Raw genomic sequence first — 27,489 nt, 5'->3', positions numbered from 1 at the left:
GAAACGAGATACAGTGTCAATCACAGAAACAGAACCAGTTTTCAGAATTGCCAATGGTCAATTTAACCCCTTAAGGACCAAACTTCTGGAATAAAAGGGAATCATGACGTGTCACACACGTCATGTGTCCTTAAGGGGTTAATGTACACTGAAAAGAAAAATGGATTTAAAACACCACAACCCAAGAAAAAAAAAAAAAGTTGTATTGTTACCGTTTTGTAATTTGAAAAGGATCATTTAATACAGGATCTTTTTCAAAAGTCTCCTTGTCAAAGAGCCTCCTGACAGCGTAACTTGCCAACTGCTCCATCAATAGAAAGGTCTCGTTAATGTGCATGAACATAGAAAAATAGTGATCTTCTCCATGCGAGCACACATGTATACTCTCTGTGAGCAGGACGGTGGAAGTCTTTTCCAGTTTGGAGATTTCATCCCATGAAATTATGAGTTTTACTGGGGATGTAGCGAAAGTATGAAACAGTCAAAAGGTTAGATTCACAGTTATCACAGTGCAGATTCAACATACTCAATGCTGCAACAAACATTTCTTGTCGACACTGCCAAAGATCTAGAACAAGCATGTCAAACCCGTGGTTTTTAAAACAGGGGCATGGGATTTAGTAGAGGGGGGGACTGGTATTTAGTATAGAGGGGGGTGGGGGGGGACTGGGGTTTAGTAGAGGAGGGTGATGGGGTTTAGTAGAGGAGGGTGATGGGGTTTAGTAGAGGAGGGTGATGGGGTTTAGAAGAGAGGGATGCCATTTTTTATAACGGTACTTTTCAAAATAAACCTACGTATCTATGAAAATGTAAGTTTTGTTTGGGGGGGGGGGGGGGGGGTTGCGGCCCACATAAACTTAAACCTTGTTTATTTGGCCCATGCTAGATCTAGAATGACTCAGATCAAAATTCATGCAATCATTTTATAGGAGGCCAGAGGAACCATCTGCAAAGCTGGAAGACGATTTAAAAAATAATATTCAAGCATATGTTAGTGACAGGTATTAACATTAATACTAAGCACCGGATTATAAATTGATACAGCGTTCAAAGTAAAGCTAGAACCCCTGGCAGGATTCACTTGAAATTGTGCAAGATGTCAAGCCATTATCAATAAAGAACTTCTCAAAGCAAACATGGAGAATGACTGTGCAGCAGCAGACTTCCCAGCATCCTACTCCCCCCAGAATCCAGGACTGCTTGCAGGAGAAAGATGGAACCATACCAGGCATATGGCACAAAGATATGTCTGGGGAAACAGTAGATATCTTGCAGCAAACAGGTATCACCCCATAAATATACCATAAAGTGTGCTGTGTGTATTTATTGTTGATGTTTGTGTATTTAAGCTTTTTACACGTTAGAAGGTTCAATATTCTTAAGTTTTAGCTCCATACTTTTACTTGTTTTTTCTTTGTAACTATAGGTAGCACCCCATGGCCAGCAAAAGAAACCACGATACCCACAAATATTTACTTTAATTCCTCCAGACAGTCAACATTTTATAGAGGAATACATTTATTTTCTTGCAAACATTTTCTGATCAATGACCACGATGTGAAGTCTTGCTATATTCAGAATACTGAATGCATTACACATATTTCAAGTATTTCTCCTGTTTTCTAACCATATATTTTCTCTACATTGTAGCGAAAAAGTTACAATCTTCTAACTCAGCGATGAGCACACACAGGAGCCGCAAGATATTGTGCCTCATTCTCCCCTGCCGCCTCTGCAGTACCGGATGGGAGATCAGAGATCTCCCTCACAGCCCGCTAGCACTGTAATGCTGGCAGACGGCAGGGGAGGGAGAGAGAACCCAGGGGAGCTCTAACTTGTAGCTCTACCAGGTTCTCCTCTGCGAGCTTGGAGTTGCCACGGTTACCATGGCAACACTCCAAATCTGGAAAAAGTGAACTCTAGCGTGAGCTGCAGGCTAGAGTTCACTCTCACCACTAGGACCGCCAGGGCCTCCCCCCGGACCACCAGGGATTAGTAGTGTCCTCCCTCCCAGGCAAAGGTAAGCAGGGAGGGGGGATATGAAAATAATTATTTTTACTTGAAACAAAATAATTATATATTTATTAATTTACCCTCCTACCCCCACAGACACAATTACCACCTCCATACACACACACACAGTTACCCCTCATACACACACAATAACCCCCTCCATACACACAAATTGTACCCCTCACACACACACACACTGCACCACTTACATAACCTGCCCCCCACATACAACCTACGTCTCACACACACACACACACACACACACTTTAACCCTCACGCACAAACTGACACACACTACATTATTCACAAACACAATGCACCCCTGTACACTCATTGCACACCTCACACGCACACGGTGTGACCCCCCCATACACACTGCACCATTCACACACAAACACATATTGCACTTTACTTATTAAGGGCGCCTTGAACCTAAAATGTTTGGGAACCACTGTTCTAACGGATACATAATCTATAAGCTTTACAACAGAAATGTGTGTTTAGGCATTACTGCCCAGTCATAAGATATGTTATGATGGGCATTTCAGGAGAAATGTCCCCCTGTAATAAAGTTATCTGTTCTTCTTTCAAACGTAATTTTGTTTCTTTAACCGATTATTCTTCGAGATGACTTGCTATGAAAGTGCCTCGGTCCTAGACTGTAAGACCATGGACCGGGTTGTGAATTCCTTCTTCACCCGTATTTTCTTAGTTAACTACCTTATACTGAAAATACTGATAAATATGAAGTAATTTAATAAACACAACATAATATAAAAATAAAAAGACTCAACTGCTGATATTTAGGTTTACAAGAATGTGAACCACTGTATATGGATACAGTCTATGTTTAAATCTATTTTTCAGATGATAATCTGTGCTATAGACCTAAAAGGGACACTTCATTTCAATACCAAAAAAAAGCAAACACCTAGAAATCACTGTTCGGCAGACATACCCCAAATTAAATTAGAGAATGGGATTTTGAAGTTGTTCTTAATCCTGTCTTTTGCACATTACCTGCTTGGTTTCTCTTATTGTGTATCGCGTTCTAGATACTTACACTCAGAACCCAGCAGGAAAGAATAAAAACTAAGAAAGTTGGTGCTCAGATACAGCCAACCCTGGCACGGAACTCTTCCTCTCCAGTAACTGCACGAGTAGTAAGTCACCAATTTCTCCTGGTCTGGTAAGCCAAAACATTTTTCAAATTTCATAAGGGCTTCTCTGAATTTTTCAGGATCTTCTTCTTTTACAAAGGAGCCCTTTCCTTCTTCAGCAATGAGACCCTTAAAAAAATAAAAATTAAATATATCAACTTCAAATGAAAAAAAAACAAAAGGCATAAATGGAAAAACACTTTTTTTTTTTTAAGGAAATTACAAACTGTGGGTCTGATTGCCAGTCATTTACAGTCCGTTGCATCATAACCATCACAGCCAGCTTTCAACATAGATTGCAGACTATGTGGACGTTGTTTTTTTAACACGGAGACGTTTATTTCATAACACAATAGTTATGCTTTAAATGGCAATGTATTTTTTTCTTTTTTTAAAGGAGAGATAACGTGTAATAATGGTTTTCACAGGTTTTTCAACGTTGTGAATTTTTAATGTACGGAACTCTGTAATGGATTTCTATCCAATGTTCTTTTGTTTACATGTTAAGTAGCACATTTTTATAATACAGCATACATATGTAAAAGTTACAGGACTTACCTTTTGTGCATTTTACTGCAGCAAGAAGCCCTGCATTATAGATAATGAGAACTATGGGGAAACACAGAAGAGAAAGAGGTCAAGACTGTGTTCTGATTGACTGGTGGTGTCACCCAATCAGAACAGAGCTGGGATTTAAATCATGGTCACGGACCAAAAAATGGCTGCCCCCAGCTTGCTATTAAATGCATACTTTTCATAACAGAAGAAAAACAAAGAGGATAGGTTCCATAACTTTTACATATGTATATTCAGATCTTACTTTGCTCTTTCATCTCAATCTATATTATCAGAATTACGTAAGGCATGCGCTCAGAATTCTAAATAAACATGCATCTGATAAATAGAAATAACCACTACCTAAATTAATGGTACTCATTGATTTCAGGAAATAAAAGCCTGTGATGACCCCTGTTGCAAGCCCTTGGCAAGAGTGGACTATACTAGTGAGAAGTCTCACCAGTTCTTAAATTCAGGTCACTACATTGATTTATGTAAAAGCATTCTGTGTCGATACCTATGTAATTACAAGTACTTACTCTTATTTTTCCTTGAACAAAACTGGTTATATCATCACTTGAATCAAATACTGACAAAGTCTTCATTACATTTAGCTCTAGCCATTTCCAGTGTTTTAAAATGTCTTCTTTGTTGGCCCCTAAATGAAAAGAACAAAAAAGTGATGTAAAGCAATCAAATTTGATATCTTAGTATTCCTCTCCATGATTAACCCACTCTTGTCAAATACGTTCTACTAATGGCGTTTAGTGTCAGGAATACAAACTTGTATTCCTGACACTAGAGGTCTAAATAGTTGGATAGGTGACTGACCCTCCTGTTAAAAAGTTGATTTTACAAACCTTTCTCCAGCGCCATGTGGGTTTCCCCTTGCCTCTGCACTGCCCCCTTCACCGAGAACATGAAACTTGATGATCTCAGCCAATCCAATGCTTTCCCATAGGAAAGTATTGTGAAGCTATGGCTTTACATTAAAAAGCCTGCAGGGACGGGTAGTAGACACCAGAACAACTACATTAAGCTGCAGTTGTTCTGGTGACTATCTTGTCCCTTTAAGGCAAATGTAAAACAGACAAAGTAAAACAATAAAATATTAACACCCAGCGAAAACATTTCTTCTTGAAATAATCTCCATGGCAACATGAAACACTGTCCTCATATGACATCCTACCTCCCACTCACTGATCTGGTTTCCACAAAAGAACAAGTATAAGACCAGAGGGTCCTGGTTGTGGGTGGATTTTGAAAAGACATGGAAAGCCTGAGCTGCAGACTTTTATAATACAATTTATGCACGAAGCCTCGTCAGCATGAGAATGCTTATAACAGAAAAGTATTCTTTACTATAAAATAAAGGAGCAGCATCCGGAGGATACGGTGGTACAGAAGAATAGGCCTAACTGATTTGCTGGTCCAGGAAAAAAGAAACCTCAGGCAAATCGATGCAACCACAAGAGCTTTAAATGTCAGTGTACTACGCACTGTATTTTCTCCAAGATAACAGGCAGAAAGAAACATTCTCACACACACATAATAAAAATACAGAGCGTTATAAGGAGAACAAGAAACAGAAAAAGAAAGGAAAAGAGGCTGAAACAAAACACACAAATCTGAGAGGACAGAATGGAAGAACAGCAAAGGGCATGAAACATAGAAACATAGAATGTGACGGCAGATAAGAACCATTCGGCCCATCTAGTCTGTCCAATTTTCTAAATACTTTCATTAGTCCAAGGCCTTATCTTATAGTTAGGATAGCCTTATGCCTATCCCACGCATGCTTAAACTCCTTTACTGTGTTAACCTCTACCACTTCAGCTGGAAGGCTATTCCATGCATTCACTACCCTCTCAGTAAAGTAATACTTCCTGATATTTAAATTATTTCTTTGCCCCTCTAATTTTTTTTTTTTGTCAATCTGATTTTTATTAAGGCATATAATATGGGGTACAAAAGAGAAGATGGAGGAAACGTTTAAGCAAGTTACATTATAGGGTTGGTACAACAATACGCAAAGTTAGAGTACATTTCCAGATTTTCAATGCCTCATTTTTTTTTTTTTTTTGTAGTGTAGTTAAACTCCATTTTAAAAATACAAGCTAAGGATCGCAGGATCCGGGTTGGTATCTCGCTAGGTCATGCTAGTCAGGCATCAGGTTACACATGGGTGAGAAAAACATTAGTTACTTATACTAGGTACATGCTAACTTCAATATGCAAGCAGGTCTGGCTAGTTCAGCTTAATGGTACTGGTCGGGTAGGTTAAGCAACAAACAGTGAGCTGCGAGCAGGTTGATTCGAAACATACATGTGCATATGAAGACACATCATATCTAGACGTAAGTTCCCTTACATGTAATGAAACAAACAATAGCCTTAAAAACATAGGCCTAAAATTGCTAGGCATTTAGGTAGTTGGTACCACAGTAGACAGGGCATATGGTGTGCCACTCGTGGGGTTCTGGATTCTAACAAGCTAGATAACTATCTGTGTATTCAACAGTAGGAAAAACAATTGAGAATAGCATAACAGTATTCGAGTAAGCAGTGTGGTAGGCCAGGTTAAATCGTTATACGGTCTAGGGTGAACCAGCAAAGCACAGCTAGTTAATAGCTATAAAACTAACAGGTAACTTGGGGGTGAGGTTACAAACATAAGTCCAGCAAAGAGAGGTCGTGTAGCAGAGTAGGTAATGTCCCAACAGTCCTTAGCCAAGCGTGGTGGTAGTGAGACTGTCTGCAGGGGGGGTTAGTAGGTTTTTTCGGCCTATACCGCTGCTTGGTGGTGCAGCCACGCACGTCTGGAGATTGGGAGAAATGGCTACGGCAGCTTGTAAGATCCCTAGGGGTATGACTTGGTGCGGACTTGCGGCAGCCGACTGCCAGCCCCAGGCCTCTGTGAAGGCCCTCACCTGTGTTCCACTGACACGGTTGCTCAATGAGGCCGGGTCGTCCCTTCTGCGGGCGTCATGCGGGGCTCGGATGTTCTGCCGCCGCCTGCGGCGGGTGAGCCTCCGACGGTGTGGTTGGTGTCTAGGAGTCGGACTCCATGTGGTCTTCAGCCTGGGAAGGCCTTGTGGGCAGCCTTCAGTACCGCGTCCCTGTCGTAGGTAGCGCTTTGGGCGTTGGGGTACACCTTTGGGCCTGGTGGCAGTTCCGTCACCCAGTTGAGGTGATTTTGAGTAGATTTTGTGCTTCACCTGTCCCCTCCACCGCTTATCAAGGCGTTTCTCAAGAGCCGTCTGGCAGGGCGAGCTTGGTGCGTAGCGGGGAGGGTACCTTGTGTCAGGCGGCAGTTTCTTGGTCCTCGGTTTGCTCTCAAGCCTCTTCCAGAAGGCTGTGAATAGCCGATCAAGGCGGACCTCCAGCGGCTCCGTTAGGTCCCATGTGGCGAGGATCTGTGTGGAGTCCGCCATCTTGTCTGCTACTGCGCATAGTGTTCGTCGCTTTCGGGTTACCCCGTCCTCGCTTGGCTTCGGGTATTGGTTAGTTGGGACCGGGATAACCCCCACCGGTCCATAGGGGGGGGAACGCGGGCCTGGTCTCTGTCTGATAGCCGTCGCTGGCGGCGGAGGAGCGGCCGCCTCCTCCGCGCCGGCCATGCTTATAGGCCTCGGGTTGCTTCGCCGGGTATTCTGCGGTCGGTGCCTGGTATGTGGCACCATCGTGTAGCCCTCGTCAGCAGCTCTCCGTTGGTGGCCCATATGTCGGGTTTTAGTGCAGTTTTGTGGCATTTTAGTCGCCAAATTCGTCGTTTGGAGCGGGAGCAGCTTTGTCCTGCGTCCGCTCAGCTCTGCGTCCAGGCCACGCCCCCCCTGCCCCTCTAATTTAAGACTATGTCCTCTTGTTGTTGTAGTTTTTATTCTTTTAAATATAGTCTCCTCCTTTACTGTGTTGATTCCCTTTATGTATTTAAATGTTTCTATCATATTCCCCCCCCCCCCCCCCCTGTCTCGTCTTTCCTCCAAGCTATACATGTTAAGATCCTTTAACCTTTCCTGGTAAGTTTTATCCTGCAATCCATGAACCAGTTTAGTAGCCCTTCTCTGAACTCTCTCTAAAGTATCAATATCCTTCTGAAGATAGGGTCCACTACTCCACTCCACTACTGCGTACAATACTCCAAGTGAGGTCTCACCAGTGTTCTGTACAATGGCATGAGCACTTCCCTCTTTCTACTGCTAATACCTATCCCTATACAACCAAGCATTCTGCTAGCATTTCCTGCTGCTCTATTACATTGTCTGCCTACCTTTAAGTCATCATAAATAATCACCTCTAAATCCCTTTCCTCACATGTTGAGGTTAGGACTCTATCAAGTATTCTGTACTCTGCCCTTGGGTTTTTACGTCCAAGATGCATTATCTTGCACTTATCCACATTAAATGTCAGTTGCCACAACTCTGACCATTTTTCTAGTTTACCTAAATCATTTGCCATTTGGCTTATCCCTCCTGGAACATCAACCCTGTTACATATCTTAGGATCATCAGCAAAAATACATACCTTACCCTCAAGACCTTCTGCAATATCACTAATAAAAATATTAAAGAGAATGGGTCCAAGTACAGATCCCTGAGGTACCCCACTGGTGACAAGCCCAAGCTTCGAATATACTCCATTGACTACAACCCTCTGTTGCCTGTCACTCAGCCACTGCCTTACCAATTCAACAATATTGGAATCCAAACTTAAATATTGCAGTTTATTGATAAGCCTTCTATGTGCAACAGTGTCAAAAGCCTTACTGAAATCTAGGTAAGCAATGTCTACTGCACCACCCTGATCTATAATTTTAGTCAATCAAAAAAATAAAAAAATAAAAAATAAAAAAAATCAATAAGATTAGTTTGGCATGATCTCCCTGAAGTAAACCAATGTTGTCTCTGATCTTGAAATCCATGTGTTTTTAGATGTTCAACAATCCTATCCTTTAACATGGTTTCCATCACTTTCCCCACTACTGAATTAAGGCTTACTGGCCTTTAGTTGCCCGACTCCTCCCTACTACCTTTCTTGTGAATGGGCACAACATTCGCTAACTTCCAATCTTCTGGGACTACTCCTGTTAACAATGATTGGTTAAATAAATCTGTTAATGGTTTTGCTAGTACACCACTAAGCTCTTTTAATAGCTTTGGGTGTATTCCATCAGGTCCCATTGACTTATTTGTCTTTACTTTTGACAGTTGAAATAGAACCTCTTCCTCTGTAAACTCACGTGTAATAAATGACTCATTTATCCTTTTTCTTAACTGAGGTCCCTTTCCTTCATTTTCATCTGTAAATACCGAACAAAAATATTCACTGAGGCAGTCAGCTAGACCTTTATCCTCTTCTACATACCTTCCTTCTTTTGTTTTTAATCTAACTAATCCTTGTTTTACTTTTCTTTTCTCATTTATGTATCTAAAAAAAGTTTTGTCCCCCTTTTAACTGACTGTGCTATTTTCTCTTCTGTGTGTGATTTGGAAGCTCTAACTTGCTTAGCCTCTTTTTGCCTAGCTTCCTCACTCTAGGTTTTTTTTAATTACTAAATGCTATTTTTTTTGTTTTTCACTATTTTGGCCACATCTGCAGAGTACCACAGTGGTTTCTTGAATTTTTTGCTTTTACGGACAAGCTTAAAGAACCACTATAGTGCCAGGAAAACATACTCTTTTTCCTGGCACTATAGTGCCCTGAGGGTGCCCCCACCCTCAGGGTCCCCCTCCCGCCTGGCTCTGGGGAGAGTAAAGGGTTAAAACGTACCTTTCTCCAGCGCCGGGCGGGGAGCTCTTCTCCTCCGATCCTCCTCCTCTCCTCCCCTTCGGCTGAATGCGCACACGCGGCAAGAGCTGTGCGCGCATTCAGCCGGTCTCATAGGACAGCATTATCAATGCTTTCCTATGGACGCTTGCGTGCTCTCACTGTGATTTTCACAGTGAGAATCACGCAAGCGCCCCTAGCTGCTGTCAATGAGACAGCCACTAGAGGCTTTGAGGGCTGGATTAACCCATTTATAAACATAGCAGTTTCTTTGAAACTGCTATGTTTATAAAAAAATGGGTTAACCCTAGCTGGACCAGGCACCCAGACCAATTCTTTAAGCTGAAGTGGTCTGGGTGCCTAGAGTGGTCCTTTAATGCAATTTTCTGTTGCCTTCAACAGTGCAACTTTTAAATAATCCCATTTCTCTTGGACTCCATTTATTTAAATTGCTCCAGTCTGATAATGACTCCTTTACAAATATTCAATGAAGTTGGGGTGAGGAGCAAAGGAACATCGGACAGTGAGCAGGAAAAGAAAAGGATAAGGAAATCAAGAGTAGAGGAGGAGGAGAAAGTGGGCAATAAAGAGGATGTGAACTAAAAGGGACATAGGTGTAGTAGGAAACGAACAATATAAAGTTGCTCATTAGATTAATGATCGCAGCAGCACTGAAAAACGATGCTGAAAATTACAATAACAGTTAAATGCAGTAGTGGAAAGAAAGGCTCAGTACAGGTTTTCATTTAAATGTCTGTGTTTTGTGAGAGTGACCCACATTCTACCCATGTTTCTCAAATGTCTTTTTTCATTTATTTCCTGTTGCAAAAAAAAAAAAAAAAGGTCTGTTTTCTATTTTGTTGGATGTTTTTGGTTGAGTTTTTCAGGACTGAACGAAACTTAGAGAAAGAGTGAATAGTGGATAATATTAGATTTCAATTAATCTTATGAATACACATGCTTTTAAAATGTCAAAACCATATATGCTAATGTTCAGGTTTGTATGTGTTTTGTTTTTCTAAAAGGGACGCTATAGTCACCCAAACAACTTTAGCTTATTGAAGCAATTTTGGTGTAAAGATCACGAATCTGAAGTTACACTGCTAAATTCTATGTCATTTAGGAGTTAAATCACTTTTTTTCTGCTTATGCAGCCCTGTCCACACCTCCCCTGACTGACAGAGCCTGCATGGCAACCAAGTGGTTTCATTTTCAATCAGATGTAACTTACTTTAAAGGTTTTAGCTCCTGCTCTGTAAATTGCACTTTACTTACATACAGGAGGCTTCCAAAGGGTCTGGTCAAGCAAGCAATTAACAGAGAGGTACCGTATATACTCGAGTATAAGCCGAGTTTTTCAGCCCATTTTTTGGGCTGAAAAACCCCAACTCGGCTTATACTCGAGTCAAGGTCTGTATTATGGCAATTTGCATTGCCATAATACAGACTGGGGGGAGAGGGGGGCTGGCAGAGCTGTACTTACCTGTCCTGCAGCTCCTGTCAGCTCTCTCCTCCTCTGCGTGTCCGGTCAGCACCTCGGTCAGCTCCCAGTGTAAATCTCGCAAGAGCCGCGGCTCTCGCGAGACTTACAGTGTGAGCTGATAGAAGGAGCTGCACGGACGGCGCAGAGGAGGAGAGAGCTGACAGGAGCTGCAGGACAGGTAAGTACAGCTCTGCCAGCCCCCCTCTCCCCCCCACTGAACTACCACTGGACCACCAGGGAAGGAGAGCCCCCCTCCCTGCCATGTATCAAGCAGGGAGGGGGGACGAAAAATAAATAAAATAAGAAATAATAATAAAAAATAATAATAATAAAAAATAATAATAAAAAAAATAATAATAAAAAAGGGGGTATAAGGACCACTGTGGGAGGGGGGGGGGTATAAGGACCACTATGGGAGGGAGGGGGTGGGATAAGGACCACTATGGGAGGGAGGGGGGGTATAAGGACCACTATGGGAGGGAGGGGGGGATAAGGACCGCTATGGGAGGGAGGGGGGGGATAAGGACCACTATGGGAGGGAGGGGGGGATAAGGACCACTATGGGAGGGAGGGGGGGATAAGGACCACTATGGGAGGGAGGGGGGGGGATAAGGACCACTATGGAAGGGAGGGGGGGATAAGGACCACTATCGGAGGGAGGGGGTGGGATAAGGACCACTATGGGAGGGAGGGGGGAGAAAAGGAACACTATGGGAGGGAGGGGGGGATAAGGACCACTATGGGAGGGAGGGAGGGGGGGGATAAGGACCACTATGGGAGGGAGGGGGATAAGGACCACTATGGGAGGGAGGGGGGGGATAAGGACCACTATGGGAGGGAGGGGGGGATAAGGACCACTAGGGGAGGGAGGGGGGGATAAGGACCACTAGGGGAGGGGAGGGGGAAGTAAGGACCACTAGGGGAGGGGAGGGGGAAGTAAGGACCACTAGGGGAGGGGAGGGGAGGGTAAGGACCACTAGGGGAGGGGTGAGTCAGGACCACTGGGGGAGGGGGGTGAAGGAACACAGGGGTGGGGAGGTAAGGACCACTGAGGGAGGAGGAGGGGAGGTCAGGACATATGGGGGGGGGGGGGGGCAAATATCCTTGCACCGGCCCTGCACACACTGCATTCATACACTGCATTCATACACACACTGCACTCATACACACACACTGCATTCATACACACACACACTGCATTCATACACACACACACTGCACTCATACACACACGCTGCACTCATACACACACGCTGCACTCATACACACACGCTGCACTCATACGCACACACTGCATTAATTATACACACACTGTAAATAAATATTCAATTAATATATTTTTTTTAGGATCTAATTTTATTTAGAAATTTACCAGTAGCTGCTGCATTTCCCACCCTAGTCTTATACTCGAGTCAATAAGTTTTCCCAGTTTTTTGGGGAAAAATTAGGGGCCTCGGCTTATATTTGGGTCGGCTTATACTCGAGTATATACGGTAGATAAGAAATGCTAAATTAAACATAATTTGCAATAAAGGAAGTGTAAACATTAGATGGCTCTTTACAGGAAGTGTTTAGGAAAGCTGTGTAAGTCACACAAAGAGAGATGTGACTAGGGCTGTATAAACAATGTGATTTAACTGCTAAATGGTAGAGAATTAAGCAGTGAGACTGCATGGGCATGATCAACACACAAAAACTGCTTTGGTGACTGTAGTGTCCCTTTAAATATATGAAAATACAGCAAAATTATTGCAGTTTACAAAGCCTTAAGTCACGGAACAAGAATTAGATACACATATGTAATATAGGCAATATAAAAGGAGATATAATGGGTATATAAAAGAGTAGAAGTCAAGGGTTCTAACACATTTAAATGTTTTCAGTAATAGACTGTTTTGACAATACAAACTTGCCCACCTATATATACACACACACAAATTATAAAACACTGAAATATTAAGAATAACATCAAACAAAAAGTGTACAAAACAAACTTTAGCGGGTAAGAAAAGGGAAGGTAGTTAGATCATGCAAAATTATATATGCATATGCGATAAATCAATGTAAGTATATTATAGATATTATACAGATAAAATATGTGTAAACATGGTATAGGCATAATACATTTGAGTTGTGTACTATGAGACAATCTAGTTTTAGGGTTCGTGTTCCAGGATTTCACAAATAAAGAAGCCAAACGTACATTGTTGCATTGGCATTGGCAAAGACTATTTAGGTTAATCCTCGGCAGACAATGAGACGCAGTGCTCACTTTACAAGATATCATCAGACAGGATTATTTAGCAGGCCCCATACTGTGGCTTTGTACATCAATAGAGAATGCACTTGCTAATAGCCCAAAAAATATTGAGAAAGAGAAGGAAAAAAAAAAAAAAAACATAACAAAATGAATAATTAAATAACAGAAGAGAATTCAGACCCAATTATGTCGGCCTGCAGTGAAACATGTGGCTTTTGTTGAACATTGCTATATCAATACAAGTAGAAGCCTAGTCGAAATTGGGCAACGAGTTAGAAAATGTAAAATGAATACATTGATTTATTGTACGGTCATCTGACTAAATGAAGTCTAAAAAAAAAAAAAAAAAAAACACTAAAACAAAACAAAAATAGGATAATGCAAAACGGGAAGGGGAAAAATTGAAAATTACAACAATACTCTTTTTAATGCACTAAAGATAACGCATTGATTTATAGCCCTGTAAAACCACAAAAATGAAGAAAGTTACATACATTTTCCCTATCTATTCTGAGACTCTCTTGGATTACAGAGAATACGGTAGTTCATAAGCCTTGCCCATGAGGAGCTCGAGAATTAGAAAGTTTAGCGGTCAACAGCAATTTCATTCATGAAAAGATATGAATACACCTAGAGGCTCTAGTGCAGCTACTTTATTATGGTTTCTGCAATATTTTCAGGTTTGTATTAAACCATTGTATTTATTTATTTTGTTGCTAAATTAGCCTACAATGTAAACCTAGATTGTGAAGTCAAAGAGCTCACTGCTTAGAGAATAAACCTGCCTAAAGTAAAATTGTGGTTTTCCATGCTTAAGATTTCTTTTAGAGAACCATCAATATGGACAGCTGTTAGAAAGCCATTATTTCTACAAGATGAATGAGCTCTTATATTGAAGCTGTAAGTACAAAAACAGGGAAAATAAGGATCATAATTTGAAGTGTGTGTTAAGAAGCGTTGAAATATGTTTATTATGTGCTGCTTACGTGCATTGTTTTTTTTTTATAAATTAAGGCAATTTCATTAGAAGAAGAAAATAAGATACCGTACACGTTTGGGGTGATGCCTCACATTCTGTATGTTTTTTTCCCCCTCCATAATTTGAACTGTATGCTCTTACAACCTATAGAGCATAATAGTTTAAAGGAAAAAAAATACAAAGATTATAAGAAGTACCATAATAGGTTGACATTAAAATGAGGAAGGAGGCTCTGAATTGCAAACAGAAGAGGTTTGACACCTTTAACTTAACAGATCTGTCTAGGCAACATAACCACACCTGTTGATGTAGTGATTGTAGTCCCATTAGTCTGCAGGCCGTTAGGACCATGTTGAAACCAAAAAGAGAAGGATATGATATGTAATTTGGGTTAGATTTGACAGTTAAGCAGAATATCTTTGTGAAAGTAAAACAACATGTTTATATGTGTTTTAACCAAGGTTAAACCTAATCTCTCTAATTTCCTGATAGAACACTACCTCTAAAAATGAATAAAGATAGATAAAAAGGGACATTACAAAAAAAAAAAGTTAGGTCAAGTCAAAAAAGCCACTAGAGTAGCTTCTGGGAGTTTACCGGAACTCTAGGCCATCTAAATTACGCTGGACATCCAGCATCAGTGAAAACCCCATAGGAAAGCATTGAGTCTATGCTTTCCTTTAGGCCTAATGCACTTGTGGCGCTTGCCACTCATGCTCATTAAGTCCCCCAGTCAGATGATAGAGAAGGTGGAGTGCCAACCCAGTGCAGAGGGACCTGCAGTTGGGTGAGTAAATAAAGGGTTGTTAACCCTTTATTGGCAATGGGTGGGAGAAACAGAAAGCACTATAGGGTTAGGAATACAGATTTGTATTCCTAACACTATAGCATCCCTTTAAATTTGAAATTACATTTTAATTTACCTTTAATTCTCACTTAAATCAATAACTATGATAGAGATATATTGAAATAGGCCTTTGAGCTTTTGATTGCTGCATGTAGAGTTAAGGCAGCCCCTTAATGCTGGCTCAAAGTCCACCCATTCTAGTCTCCAATAGGGTTTTGCCAGATCACTATTTGAAAGTGGAAAAGAGTTATGGATTTTTGATAATACTCACCACATGCTATAGACCAGTACACCTGCGAGTCTGGGGTTTGGTGAAGAATCCGGAATGGTGCTACTTTAGCAGTAGAATCTAAAACAGCATCAAGTGTTCCAACAAGAAGACCTAACAAAAGGGACACAAACATAAAACAGGTTATCTTATGCCAATTTAGTACAAGAAATGTGTTACATGGCTTATTCAAGTAGACTGAAAAAAATAGAATGTATTACTAATTGAATGTTGCATTTGAACCAAATATGGGAGACAACTTAAGACAACAAGACTTTATTAAAAATGAGTCTCTTAACATTTGATGGACAGGCACCGCAAATTGCAGCTGAGATACAGAATAATGAAAAATTTAAGGTAAAGAGATAATGGGGTAGAGATACTTAAGTAAAGAAAGCTGTGGATTATTCCACTTTATCCACTAACTCTATTATCTACAAATCGCCTTTGTTATTGTGAACAATTCAAATATATACCTTTATATAACAGAAGCTAAATATAAACTACAGAAAGCCTAAAATAACCGCTACCATCTAAATGAATCAGACTCACAATTTGTACCCATTATAAGGAATCTGTTAGAATGATTAAAGCAAAATTGCCACTTTGATGGAAATTGCACCACTGAACAAAACACAGAAAACCACCCATACCTTGTGTTAACATATATTTAATATACATTTACAAGAGAAAAGTGTTTTTGTATGAAAGACTTAGCAACTGACTTCACACTCCACTTCAGGCCAGGCACGTCACAAACGTTTTCTGTTGTAAAAAGTGGTCTCAATTACTAAAAGAGTGGCAATCACAACGGGAAGAAAGTGAAATCAGAAGGCATATTCCAATGGTGACTTCTCCAAATTCCATTTTTGCACCATGTGTAGAACAGAACAATTTGAAAAATCTACAATTTTTGTTTGTCTACATGCAATGTTCAATGACAGAAAAGGGCAGAGCTTACAATCATTGAAGGGAACCAAAATGGAGGAGCCCAGTTCTAGAAAACACCCGGGTTAGTTTCCACATTTGATTCGACTTTTCACATCTTGGAAACACATACCGGTATTTGTTAAAGGGTTACTATAGTGCTAGGAAAACAAAGTTGTACTATATATATATGGTTCTAGATGTTACACTACAATTCTCGTGCTGTTTTGATTTTACAGATGTTTTACAATATATTAGACAATTTAACATGTGCATATATAGTTGGACAATAAAGAGGCTTTGAATTTCTCAGAATAAAAAAAAAAAAAAAAACAGAAAGGAAGGATGACAGACAGTTGTTAAATTTGTTATTCAATATTTTAATTTCTAATCTAAGAATAATGAAGATGAATTGAATGATACATCATTCATTTGCTTATATATAAAAACACGATTGCCAGATAAAATTGCTGAATGTTTAAAAGGTGAGTGATTTTGTAATGAAGACTCAGATGAAGAGCAACCGGTCTATCGAGAGAACAAAGAAACAATCTCAGTCTCCGACTTTAAAAATGGGTCATAGATAACATAGCATCAGAAAGTACAGTATGGATAGGGGGTGAATGAATACAGGAAAGAATGAACTTTTAAGCACAATTTGAGCTGACTCTATTGAGTTTATTCAGTAAAGTCATAATGCAAAGGTCAAAATAGCTCCACTGGAAAAAAACAGCTTAGCTACTGTGGCCTTAAATATAAATTCACACTTTAGTGATTAACCCTGCTTATCACGCGCAGCCCATTGGATCTAGGTTTGATAACCCAAGAGCAAATCCCTTTCTTCAAAAATGCATGGGTGGATTTTCGCACTGCCCACTTCCCATCAAACATCCACTCGCTTAGAGAGCAGGACTTTTCCCAACATAACATAACATAACATTACCAGATTGAAAGCCCTGGTCAGTTGCACAAAGAATGTTACACAGCAGCGACCTTGATTGGAATACAATGTTATAAAGTGTGCACTATAACAGACTTCCTGACAAACCAGATGGAAAGCAAGGTCCAACGACTAACCTGTGTAAACGCCAATTTGTTGCAACTTTCTATACAAGCTTAGAAGATTGAAAGAGTCCAAGTTCTCCTCTCATCCTCCTTGGCTGACATCATTTCCCTTTGCTGCAGAAGGTGGGAGCTTATGGTGTAAGGGGAAGACACGACGAGCATGTTGGCATCAGATGCCAATTTGGCACTGAATTCACATTTGCCAGCTCAGAACTTTCCTCTAGGCTGGCTAATAACTCTGCCGGACGTGGAGTTACCCCTCTGCCAGCTAAGGGTTTAATGAAACAATTTAGTCACCCAGACCAGTGGTCCGTCATTTAAACCCTGTATATATATATATATATGTATATAATCATTGAGAAGGAATGGATGGTAGGAGATCACAATGACATAAGAAATCCACAGACATGCGGACATCTTCGAAAACGGAGTGTGCAGTTGCAGCGGTGGACTCCTTGCGCTGGAAATGAGGTGAGTAGTCTTTGTTTTACTTATTTCTTTAATAGCAGAGAGGGTGGACAGAAATGAACAATTTTTATTTTCGGGACTATAGGTTCCCTTTCATCTCAGTATGTAGAGTGTTTCACAGCACAATCAATTACCTAGTCATGATGCTTGGATTAACCTTTTACCATTTTAGTTTTAAAAAAACACTATAGGGTCAGGAACACACACATGTATCCCTGACTCTATTGTGTTAAAATCACCATCTAGCCCCCTTTCCTCCCTCATAGAGACAAATTGAATCAATGCAGAGGGTGGAGACACTGAATGGCAGCACCGTGCAGCACTGCCCCAGGAAGCACCTCTAGCAGCCATGTGAGGAGTGGACATGGAGTTATCACTAGGCTGCACTGTAAACACAGTGTGTACAGCAAAAAGCCTGAAGGAAATGATTCTACTCACCAGAATAAATACAATAAGCTGTAATTGTTCTTGTGTCTATAGTGTCCCTTTAAGTAACGCACGATTCCTTCCTAAGGATCCTGAATGTTCGAAGAATAACTGAAAATGTACAGTTTTAATCCAATAACTGTATTTACTATATGAATGATCAGTTATTGTTCACATACGAACATAAAAAGAATATCTTTTTTTTTTCTCCCAGTTTTTCCTTTCTTTTCGCTACTTATATGTGCATGATCTTTACATTTTTGGGAGCCGATTTACCCTTAACCCCTTAAGGACACATGCCATGTGTGACATGTCATGATTCCCTTTTATTCCAGAAGTTTGGTCCTTAAGGGGTTAAAGGGAGACTCCAGGCACCCAGACCACTTCTGCCCATTTGAGTGGTCTGGGTGCCAACTCCCACTACTCCTAACCCTGCAAGTGTAATTATTGCAGTTTTTTATAAACTGCAATAATTACCTTGCAGGGTTAACTCCACCTCTAGTGGCTGTCTATTAGACAGCCACTAGAGGTCACTTCCTCCTTCATAGCACAGGATACCTGTGCTAGAGCGTCGCTGGACGTCCTCACGCTGTGTGAGGACCTCCAGCGTCGCTCATTTCCCCATAGGAAAGCATTGAAATTATTTTTCAATGCTTTCCTATGGGGAGCGCTAATGCGCCCACCGGCCGACGCAATGCAGAGGAGGAGCGTCGCGGAGGAGGAGACAGCGACGAGGGACATCGTCGCTGCCTCGGGTAAATGACTGAAGGGGTTTTCACCCCTTCAGTAACTGGAGATTGGTGGGTGGGAGGGAGAGGGACCCTCCAGTGCCAGGAAAACGGATTGTTTTCCTGGCACTGGAGATTCCCTTAAGCAATTTTCTGATGTGAAAAATAATTTTTTTTTTTGTTTTTTACTTTTTGTATTAGATATGTTTTGTACGTCTTGTATTTCTTAAAATAATTCTTAAAGAATGTCAAAAGAAGAATTCCAGGCAGGAAGCTGGTTTTCAGATAAATTAAACTTGTCTTGATAAAGACCAAATTGGTTGGTACACTGATGTGAAAGGGCAACCCTCAAGGGTTTTTATAATTTATATATATATAAGAGGAGTGATGGACCATTTGTTTACTCTTGGATTATGTGACATTGGGGTTTCTGCTCTATTCTGCCGTACTTGGGTGAGTGCTTGATGCCTTTCACAAAATATACTAGAAGAAAGCAACTGCAAATACCATAACAGCGATATGACATTTCGATTGTGTATTTTAGATTTGAACTGATTACAGCATGGCTCATTAGACGTATTTATAAGTAAAAGCTTGTACTTGAGAATACAAAAGGCACCATCTCTAACCAATGAGAAAAGTTCTAAACATTATCCTCAAATACTGCGGATGAGAATTGTGGAGAATTTACAAGACATCTACAAATTGCATGCAAAACTAACCAAACTGGAAAGTATGGCAACTAGCTTTATGTCTGTCTGTAGTCATGTAGGCTGGGGTCTGGCGCCATCTGGCTTTATAGTAGGGTTTCCTAAATTTGAACGCCCAGGTGTTAATGGAATGCAATAATCCCTGTTTTATTCCAATGGAGATACTGACAAAACCTGGACTGTTGGTGGTCCATTAGGACAGGGTTGGGAAACACTGAATTACATAATCCCTGATGCTCCCTGATGGCTGTAAGAGAATCATGGTAGATATAGGGTTGGTATTATACCTGCACATATAGTATTTAAGGTAGTCTGGCCAGTGCCGGCATTGTTTGACAGGACTTTTAGGAGAATGGTGAGAGAAATGGAGCAAAAATATCAACCTCATTATACAGGCAGGTACACAGAATAACATACACAGCAGTCACACAGTTATACACACACACACACAGTGACATACACTCAGGCACACATTGTTATAGACACACGTAGACAAAGTATACACACAATTGTACAATGACACTGTTGGATAATAATATACTACTATAAAGACACTCATTCAGATAGCATACACAGGGAATTTCCCCCTTGCAAATGTTTTTTTTTTCTATAATGTCACTCCCTGAGACGTTAACTAACATTACGTGATGTTGTGCCCTGTGATGTCACTCATATAATTAAATTATGCACATAACCACGGTCAGTATTTTTTTTTTTGCCAAAAATGGTAGCAACCCTAGGTAGATGTAGTCCCCAACAGCTGGAGTGCCGAAGGTGGCCCACCCTTGGTTTAGGGCTTATAAAGTATAAATCATAAAGGCGGCAATGGAATAAAAAATGTGAAGATTTCCGGATGAAATCTGACAGAAAGGTAATGGGGATATAAAGGAAAATTAAAATATCCAAGGTAAAAAAACGAATCAAGCTCAAGGTTTAAAAACAACTAATTTGACAAGATATAAGGTTTGAATTGACCAGGTAATAATATGCATCTTCTGTGTTATCAGACATAAAGCCCTTCCATCCCACACAGCAAGCGTTTAGTGACATCACTGCAGTCTCAACTAACAGCAGACTGTTAAATTATTCAAGTAATGCACTAATCTTACATTCATAGCCCGTGTGGGCAGAAACGCTGATTTTTGTATATTTATGATATTACCGCTACCCAAGCTTCCATAAAAATAACAAAGCATATTAAGAATTCACATTAAAATTTACTAAAAAGGTTATTTTTATCAGGTATGGACACCCTGAGAGGAGCACACAATCTCAAATGACTAAACATATTGTTTTATCAGAATGGACTCATTGTAAGTGGCTTATTTGGTTTAGTTATTGATATTATTTGATTTATATTTTTCGTTTATGATGCTGTAAATATACTGGAGGGACAAATGACATGGAATGTAATGGTCTGGTTACCTTGACATTACTTTGTAAACATCTTTTTGTTAAGTCAAAATGCTTGTGTGTTTGATCAATTGTCTTTTTCAAACGATGATCCCATACGGACCCAAATAAAATGATGAATTGGAAAAAAATAATAAGATCTAGGGCTTTAAAAGCTCATACGTATTCACATATTTATATGCAAATGCTAGGGTATGTATGCCACTATACACTGTTGAATTGGATGTGCCACCTAGCAAATCTACTGAATTCAGCATGATTTATGGCATATCAGCAGGAATTTAATAACCTGCAGCCCAGCACACAAAAAATACTCTAATGCAGTTATGGACATATAAATAGAACTTTTCGGGACTTTTGCCATCTGTCAATTCCACAACTACCATTAACCCTAAAGATTTTGGGATTATCACAATCTGGTCTTGAATGCCTGTATTTTGGTATGGAATGCCCTGCTTATTTAATTTGACTGATCCATGCAGCGTTTAATTATGTGGGTCATTCCATTTTTTTTAATAAGTTCCTTTCAAAACCAGTTCTTATGATGACATACACAATGGTCATTAACCCCTTAAGGACCAAACTTCTGGAATAAAAGGGAATCATGACACGTCACACATGTCATGTGTCCTTAAGGGGTTAAGGGGTTCAAAATATTATTATGTAATTATTTATATAGCGCCATCAAATTCCGCAGCGCTTTACAATGGGTGGACGAACAGACATGTAGTTGTAACTAGACAAGTTGGACGCACAGGAACAGAGGGGTTGAGGGCCCTGCTCAATGAGCTTACATGCTAGAGGGAGTGGGGGATTCATATGAAATATCAATAAAATGCAATAGAAAGCCCAAACTTGACCCTGTTAATCCTACGTGGAAACTGGATCTATTTTATAGATCGATAAATAGATATAAGTTTGTTGAATGATCTATAATGTTGTGTGCGGCAATATGAATATACTTTATATTTAAAAATTGTATGGCACGTTTTGACATCCAACTGACCCCCACAGGATTAATACATTCCAAATGCCTATCTAATTAGAATCTAAAACAAATTACTTTACTCTTTATTGAAGACGTGGCATCTCATTCCTGTAAACTTTCTCATGAAGTTGGGACCTGGCTACAAATTAATCTGCACACAAACTCAGTCTACAAATATTTTTTTTTTTTTTTTTTTTTTAAACGACAAGAAATCGTGCCAGCGGCTGGCAGACTCACACTTTATCACTGCCAATCTATGCTGAACGCCTGCTGCTACCAACAGTTATATAGGCACAACATTAGCATTCTGTGTTCTCTGTCTGAACCACGCACAGCATCTACTACTGAAAACAAAGTTATCCTATTTGCCAACTGAGAAAGCCAACAAATAAAAAAACAAAACAACACAAAACAACCGCTTTTGCGTCTATAGAAATACTATGTTACAGTGAAAGACGATCAACGGTGGGGAGTTCAGTGAATTCACAGTTAAGGGCTGTCAATTATTAGTCTCTAAGCACAGTCCAAATTATATTCAACGCTTGTTTTGTTGTCGGTCTGTTAATACGCCTTTTATAAAGTGTGTTGACACTTTAACAATTATTCTTTTTCTTACATACAGCTCAAAGTTAATTGGTAGCTGAAGAGCACTATATGAAAAAACAGCAAGATAAAGCACTGAAACATAATGATACTTTTTTGTCGGTTAAACGCCACAGTCATCTTAAAGGGACAAAAAGGCCCCTACTGATAACTCTGCAATTTGTGACTCCTAGTGATATATAGCTTAATGGAGCCATTGTTTCACGTTCTTCATTATGTTATTTTGCAGATTGATCTTCATTACAGAAAGCTGTGCGATTATAATGTGTTGGCTGTGTTCCTTTCTTTTTTACAATGTTCACATACTTTAATAACTATCAATTACATTGGAATGGTCTAATACGAAATCTCTCAACGTGTGTTACAATGTTTTACTTCTAAAATGGCTGTGGTGTATTTCAGAAGTCATTTTCTGTAAGAAATATTGATACTAGGGAGAGTTCAATAAATTCAAAAACAAATGCATTAGCAGCAGCAGGACCATAAGTTATTTTACCAAGGTGGCTGCGTAGGGCTCTGAGCAGGCCCTCCTCAAGCTCACAGGGAGATCAAAAGATCCCTGCACAGAACTCTCTCTCACTTAACAGAATGAGCATTGTGGTTAGTACCAAAATCAGGTACAGAAACCTCTGAGGGCGCCATCGCAGTGCCCCAGCGCATGTTAACGATTCAGAGGGCCAGAACCACAGGGGCACTCAAAGTGATCTGCACTCAATATCGGTGACGATTACAAGGCTCCCCACCAGACCACCAAGTATCCAGCTCACGTACCTCTGGACCACCAGGGAAGGTAAGCGGAAGTGGGGGACATGCAAACAAAACACTAAGACTCCCTTACACACAGAATTCAGCCACCACACAAATCATTTTCAACTAGAATACACATTCAGCCTCCCTACATGCAGCTATTACCTGTCACCACACACACAACAGTCAACCACCATTTATCATTAAAAAAGTGCCTCAAAGCCCATCTCTTTAGGAAAGCTTAGGGCCTTCCAGAGTGACCTCTATCTCACATACCTGTCTCTTGCTCTCTCCTAAAGGGCAGCACTCTATTCTCTCCTCAAGCTCTGCTACCTCATGTCCTGTTGGGTTTTACACCCCACCTCCTATAGACTGTAAGCTCGGTTGAGCAGGGCCCTCTTCAACCTATTGTTCCTGTAGGTTTTTGTAATTGTCTCATTTATTGTTAAATCTTCCCCTTTGATAATATTGTAAAGCGCTATGGAATATGCTGGCGCTATATAAATACCAGTAATAATAATAATAGTAATAACCACACACACACACACATACATATAGACATCAGTCACAGAAACAGACTCTAAAAGGAGGCCCCAATTTGGAAGCTTGCCCATGGCCCTGGGCAACTTTAATCTGGTTCTAATTAGCAGGACAATTTACTAGAAGCCAAAATATGGATTGAAAATGTGAGAAGTTCACAATATTTACATTTAGCCAAAGTATAAAAAAAAAGAAAAAACAATTAAACTAGATAAATAATCCTGTTCCTCACTTTTTTATGCTATATTAGGGTTCAACGAACACAGAACCCTCCCCCAGGTCCTAGAGAAGGGGGGGACTATTAATAGGTCACCAGGAAAAACAAAAATCCATCGGAAACCAAAATGAATTTTATAGGCCTATTTAAAGGCAATATCTCAATTTATTTTAGTAAATATCCAAATAAACCAACTCTCCTGAAAGGAGAGGGACCTAAATCTGTGGAATACCAGAGAATTCCCTTAACAGCACAAGAACCTCATTATACCAACCTTGGGCTGCAATAAAGCAAACACAAGGCGCCTTCTACCACGCGACAATGCATCTCTTACACTCTCTAGTGTGAATTGGTAAGGATTCAGATGTGGTTTATACTGCAAGGTTTATTTACTGAACACCAAATTATACTGAACTTAAGCCAAAACAGCAAAATTGAGGTTAAAGGACCACTATAGGCACCCAGACCACTTCAGCTTAATGAAGTGGTCTGGGTGCCTGGTCCAGCTAGGGTTAGCCCTTTTTTATATAAACATAGCAGTTTCAGAGAAACTGCTATGTTTATATTAGGGTTAAGCCAGCCTCTAGTGGCTGTCTCATTGACAGCCGCTAGAGGGCTTGCGTGCTTCTCACTGTGAAAATCACAGTGAGAAGACACAAGCGTCCATAGGAAAGCATTGTAAATGCTTTCCTATGAGACCAGGTGAATGCACGCGCGGCTCCTGCCGCGCATGCTCAGTCAGCCGAAGAGGAGGAGAGCTCCCCGTCCGACACTGGAAAAAGAGGTAAGTTTAACCCCTTCCACTCCATCCAGCCCGGCGGGAGGGGGTCCCCGAGTATGTTTTCCCGGCACTATAGTGGTCCTTTAAGCTGTAATTATAGCCAAGTTGCAGTTTATAAAATCTGCTATTTGAGTCTAGATGCAATTCGGTACTATTCGAAATTTTGTGAATTGCTGTGATGAGCAATTTAAAGTGAATTTCAAACGTGTGATCCAAATAAACTGGTTAGGAAAATTCTGCAAGTCATCTATATTTTTTTTTTCAGTTTGCCCATCATGGTCTAAATTTTTAAATTGCGTTGAATTTCTATAAATTCAAACTTTAGTGGATACAGTACATTTTATAGCAAAATACTGTAACAAGTTTTTCTATAAAAAAATTAAAAAAAAATTGTTTTAGTGCTGTGAGAAGCAGGGCAGGGAGAGAATTACCTGATCGTACCAGTTTTCTATACTTTGTATGCCTACCGGAGCTCTTGCTAGAAGCCTGCCCTCATCTCTCTCTCTCTCTCTCCTACCTAGCAAAACCAAGACAGCAATAGTGCCAAAGTAGGTGTGATCTTCCATCGAGATTATTAAAAAAAAAAAAAAAAACACACAGAACCATGACATCTTTTGCTAAAAAATGATCAGTGTTATTCATAACACCAATATTATATTATGAATAGAAAGCATAATGCAGAACTGTCTCCAGCTCACAAGTATGCCTGACATTTTATTTTATATTATTTTTATGAACCAGTCATATACTGCGAAAGTTAACAAGCGCTATTCTATGAGCTATGAATAGAAAATAAAAAAAACGAGACAGGCAGGTGCCTAAACAAACAGGTAGGTATATAGTGTAATTCATCTTATTAAAAATGGTTATGGTGCCTGAAGTCCCCTGGTGTTGCCGCACTACTGTCACAAAGATTTCAATGGATTTGACCAAGAATGTGGGACCCAAGGCTCAGGAGATAGGCATACATTACACCAATTCCAATGGAATTATGGTGGTTATGGTGTCAGGAGTGTTCCAGTGTCCCTTTAAATCAACTACAGCAAATAAAATGGATAAGAAAAATACAGCAGATCTAGCAGGACATTAACTATCCAATGAGCTTAAGTAGTGTTTGAGCCCACTGAGTCCAGTTGACAGAATAGTGTCACTTCAACAACCAACTGCAAGAAGCCTAATTTTACATTCCTTTCCGCTAACAATCAATCAAATGATACTGAAGAGGACAATGATGTCCTATTTTTTTATTCAATTCATTCTTCTACGCTTTTAGTGGAGAAAAAAAAATTGTTAAAAAAAATGTAAAAAATAAAATAACCAACTTAGTATGCATTTATATAGGGTTTAAAACAAAACCTATAGGAAAAAAAACATAAAGGTAATGCTAAACTTCTAACATCTGCACATACAAGAAATAATCAATAATAATAATAATAATAATAATAAAAAATTACGTATGTATATTATTTCCAGCCAAACATGAGGTTAATAATTAACTTTTCAGTACTGACAATGTTATCAATAGACAGTATAGTCATATTGCCTGTTTGAGGGTAAAGGGAGCACCAATGCAATAACACAATACAATAATAATAATAAAATAATAAAACAATAATATAGTGCAATACAATCTGATATTAGCAACATGATATTAACCCTGTCAGTGTTGTTATTCTGGAAGTTATTAACGCTGTGTGTGCCATAGCCCAGTGGCTGTAGCATGGTTGCAGTAAGAGCAATATACTGTATATATATTTTTTTAGTGGGGTGGTTACCTGTCAGACCCCCTCCCTCCTCTCCATACCCCCTCCTCCTCTGCAGCACGAAGTAAGGGTTGGACTCCTCGGTCACCCATAGCTTCAATGCGTTCTTTAACAAGACCTCCTCCGGTCTCAGCCACATCTTGTCTCATCTACCGGGCTCATCTCTTCCTGCCCATCCCGGCCGGGCTCCGCCGACACGTAAGCAGCAAACCTGCCAGGACTAAAGGGAGTCGCTGAGGAACGCCGGGGGCTGTAGTTCTGCGCTCTGGTATAACCAATGGGTATCGCGGCGGTGTCGGACTACATGTCCCGGAATGCATTGCTTCACGTTACAGTAGTGGGTTCTGTCCAGCTGTTCCAAGGACTGGGAGTGGGTGGCCTTGGAGTAAGGGCAATGCATGGACCAGGGTGACTTTACAGGAGGGATGAAGGCTTACACATTGCAGATGTCAGAACTACATTTCCCGTGATGCTTGTCTCAATGTCTCTGGCAAAATACTCAGATTTCTGTTTCTTACAGTAATAAAACAATTACCATTTTTTTTCTGCTGTCACCAGGTGTGCCATCAGAAATGTTGGGGCCCCTTACACAGTCCGCTTACAAGGATGCAGTGTGTGTGTAGTGCATACATAGTGTGTAGTGGATGCGGTGTGTGTGTGTGTAGTGCATACATAGTGTGTAGTGGACGCAGTGTGTATAGTGAATGGGGGTATATGTTTGTGTAGTGGATGTGGTGTGTGTGTAGTGAATGCAGGGTGTGTAGTGGATACAGTGTGT

At 40.3% G+C, this 27,489-nt stretch overlaps 1 protein-coding gene across 1 annotated transcript in view; it reads right to left on the bottom strand.

The window, feature by feature from the left end:
• TBC1D8B (TBC1 domain family member 8B) overlaps nt 1–26,924 on the bottom strand; it is a 61,485-nt gene extending 34,561 nt beyond the window's left edge. The window contains exons 1-5 of the mRNA XM_063431963.1: nt 26,724–26,924; nt 15,339–15,449; nt 4,271–4,389; nt 3,077–3,302; nt 213–453 (exon numbers count right to left, since the gene is read on the bottom strand). Of these exons, the coding sequence (XP_063288033.1) occupies nt 213–453; nt 3,077–3,302; nt 4,271–4,389; nt 15,339–15,449; nt 26,724–26,850 (824 nt within the window). The 5' untranslated portion in view covers nt 26,851–26,924. The remainder of the gene's footprint in view (nt 1–212; nt 454–3,076; nt 3,303–4,270; nt 4,390–15,338; nt 15,450–26,723) is intronic.
• Nucleotides 26,925–27,489: the final 565 nt, after the last annotated feature.

This window comes from Pelobates fuscus, chromosome 9 (genome assembly GCF_036172605.1).
Source record: "Pelobates fuscus isolate aPelFus1 chromosome 9, aPelFus1.pri, whole genome shotgun sequence".
NCBI classification, from domain to species: domain Eukaryota; kingdom Metazoa; phylum Chordata; class Amphibia; order Anura; family Pelobatidae; genus Pelobates; species Pelobates fuscus.
Note: the sequence above shows the minus strand (reverse complement) of the source record. Positions and strands in the feature narration are given on the sequence as shown.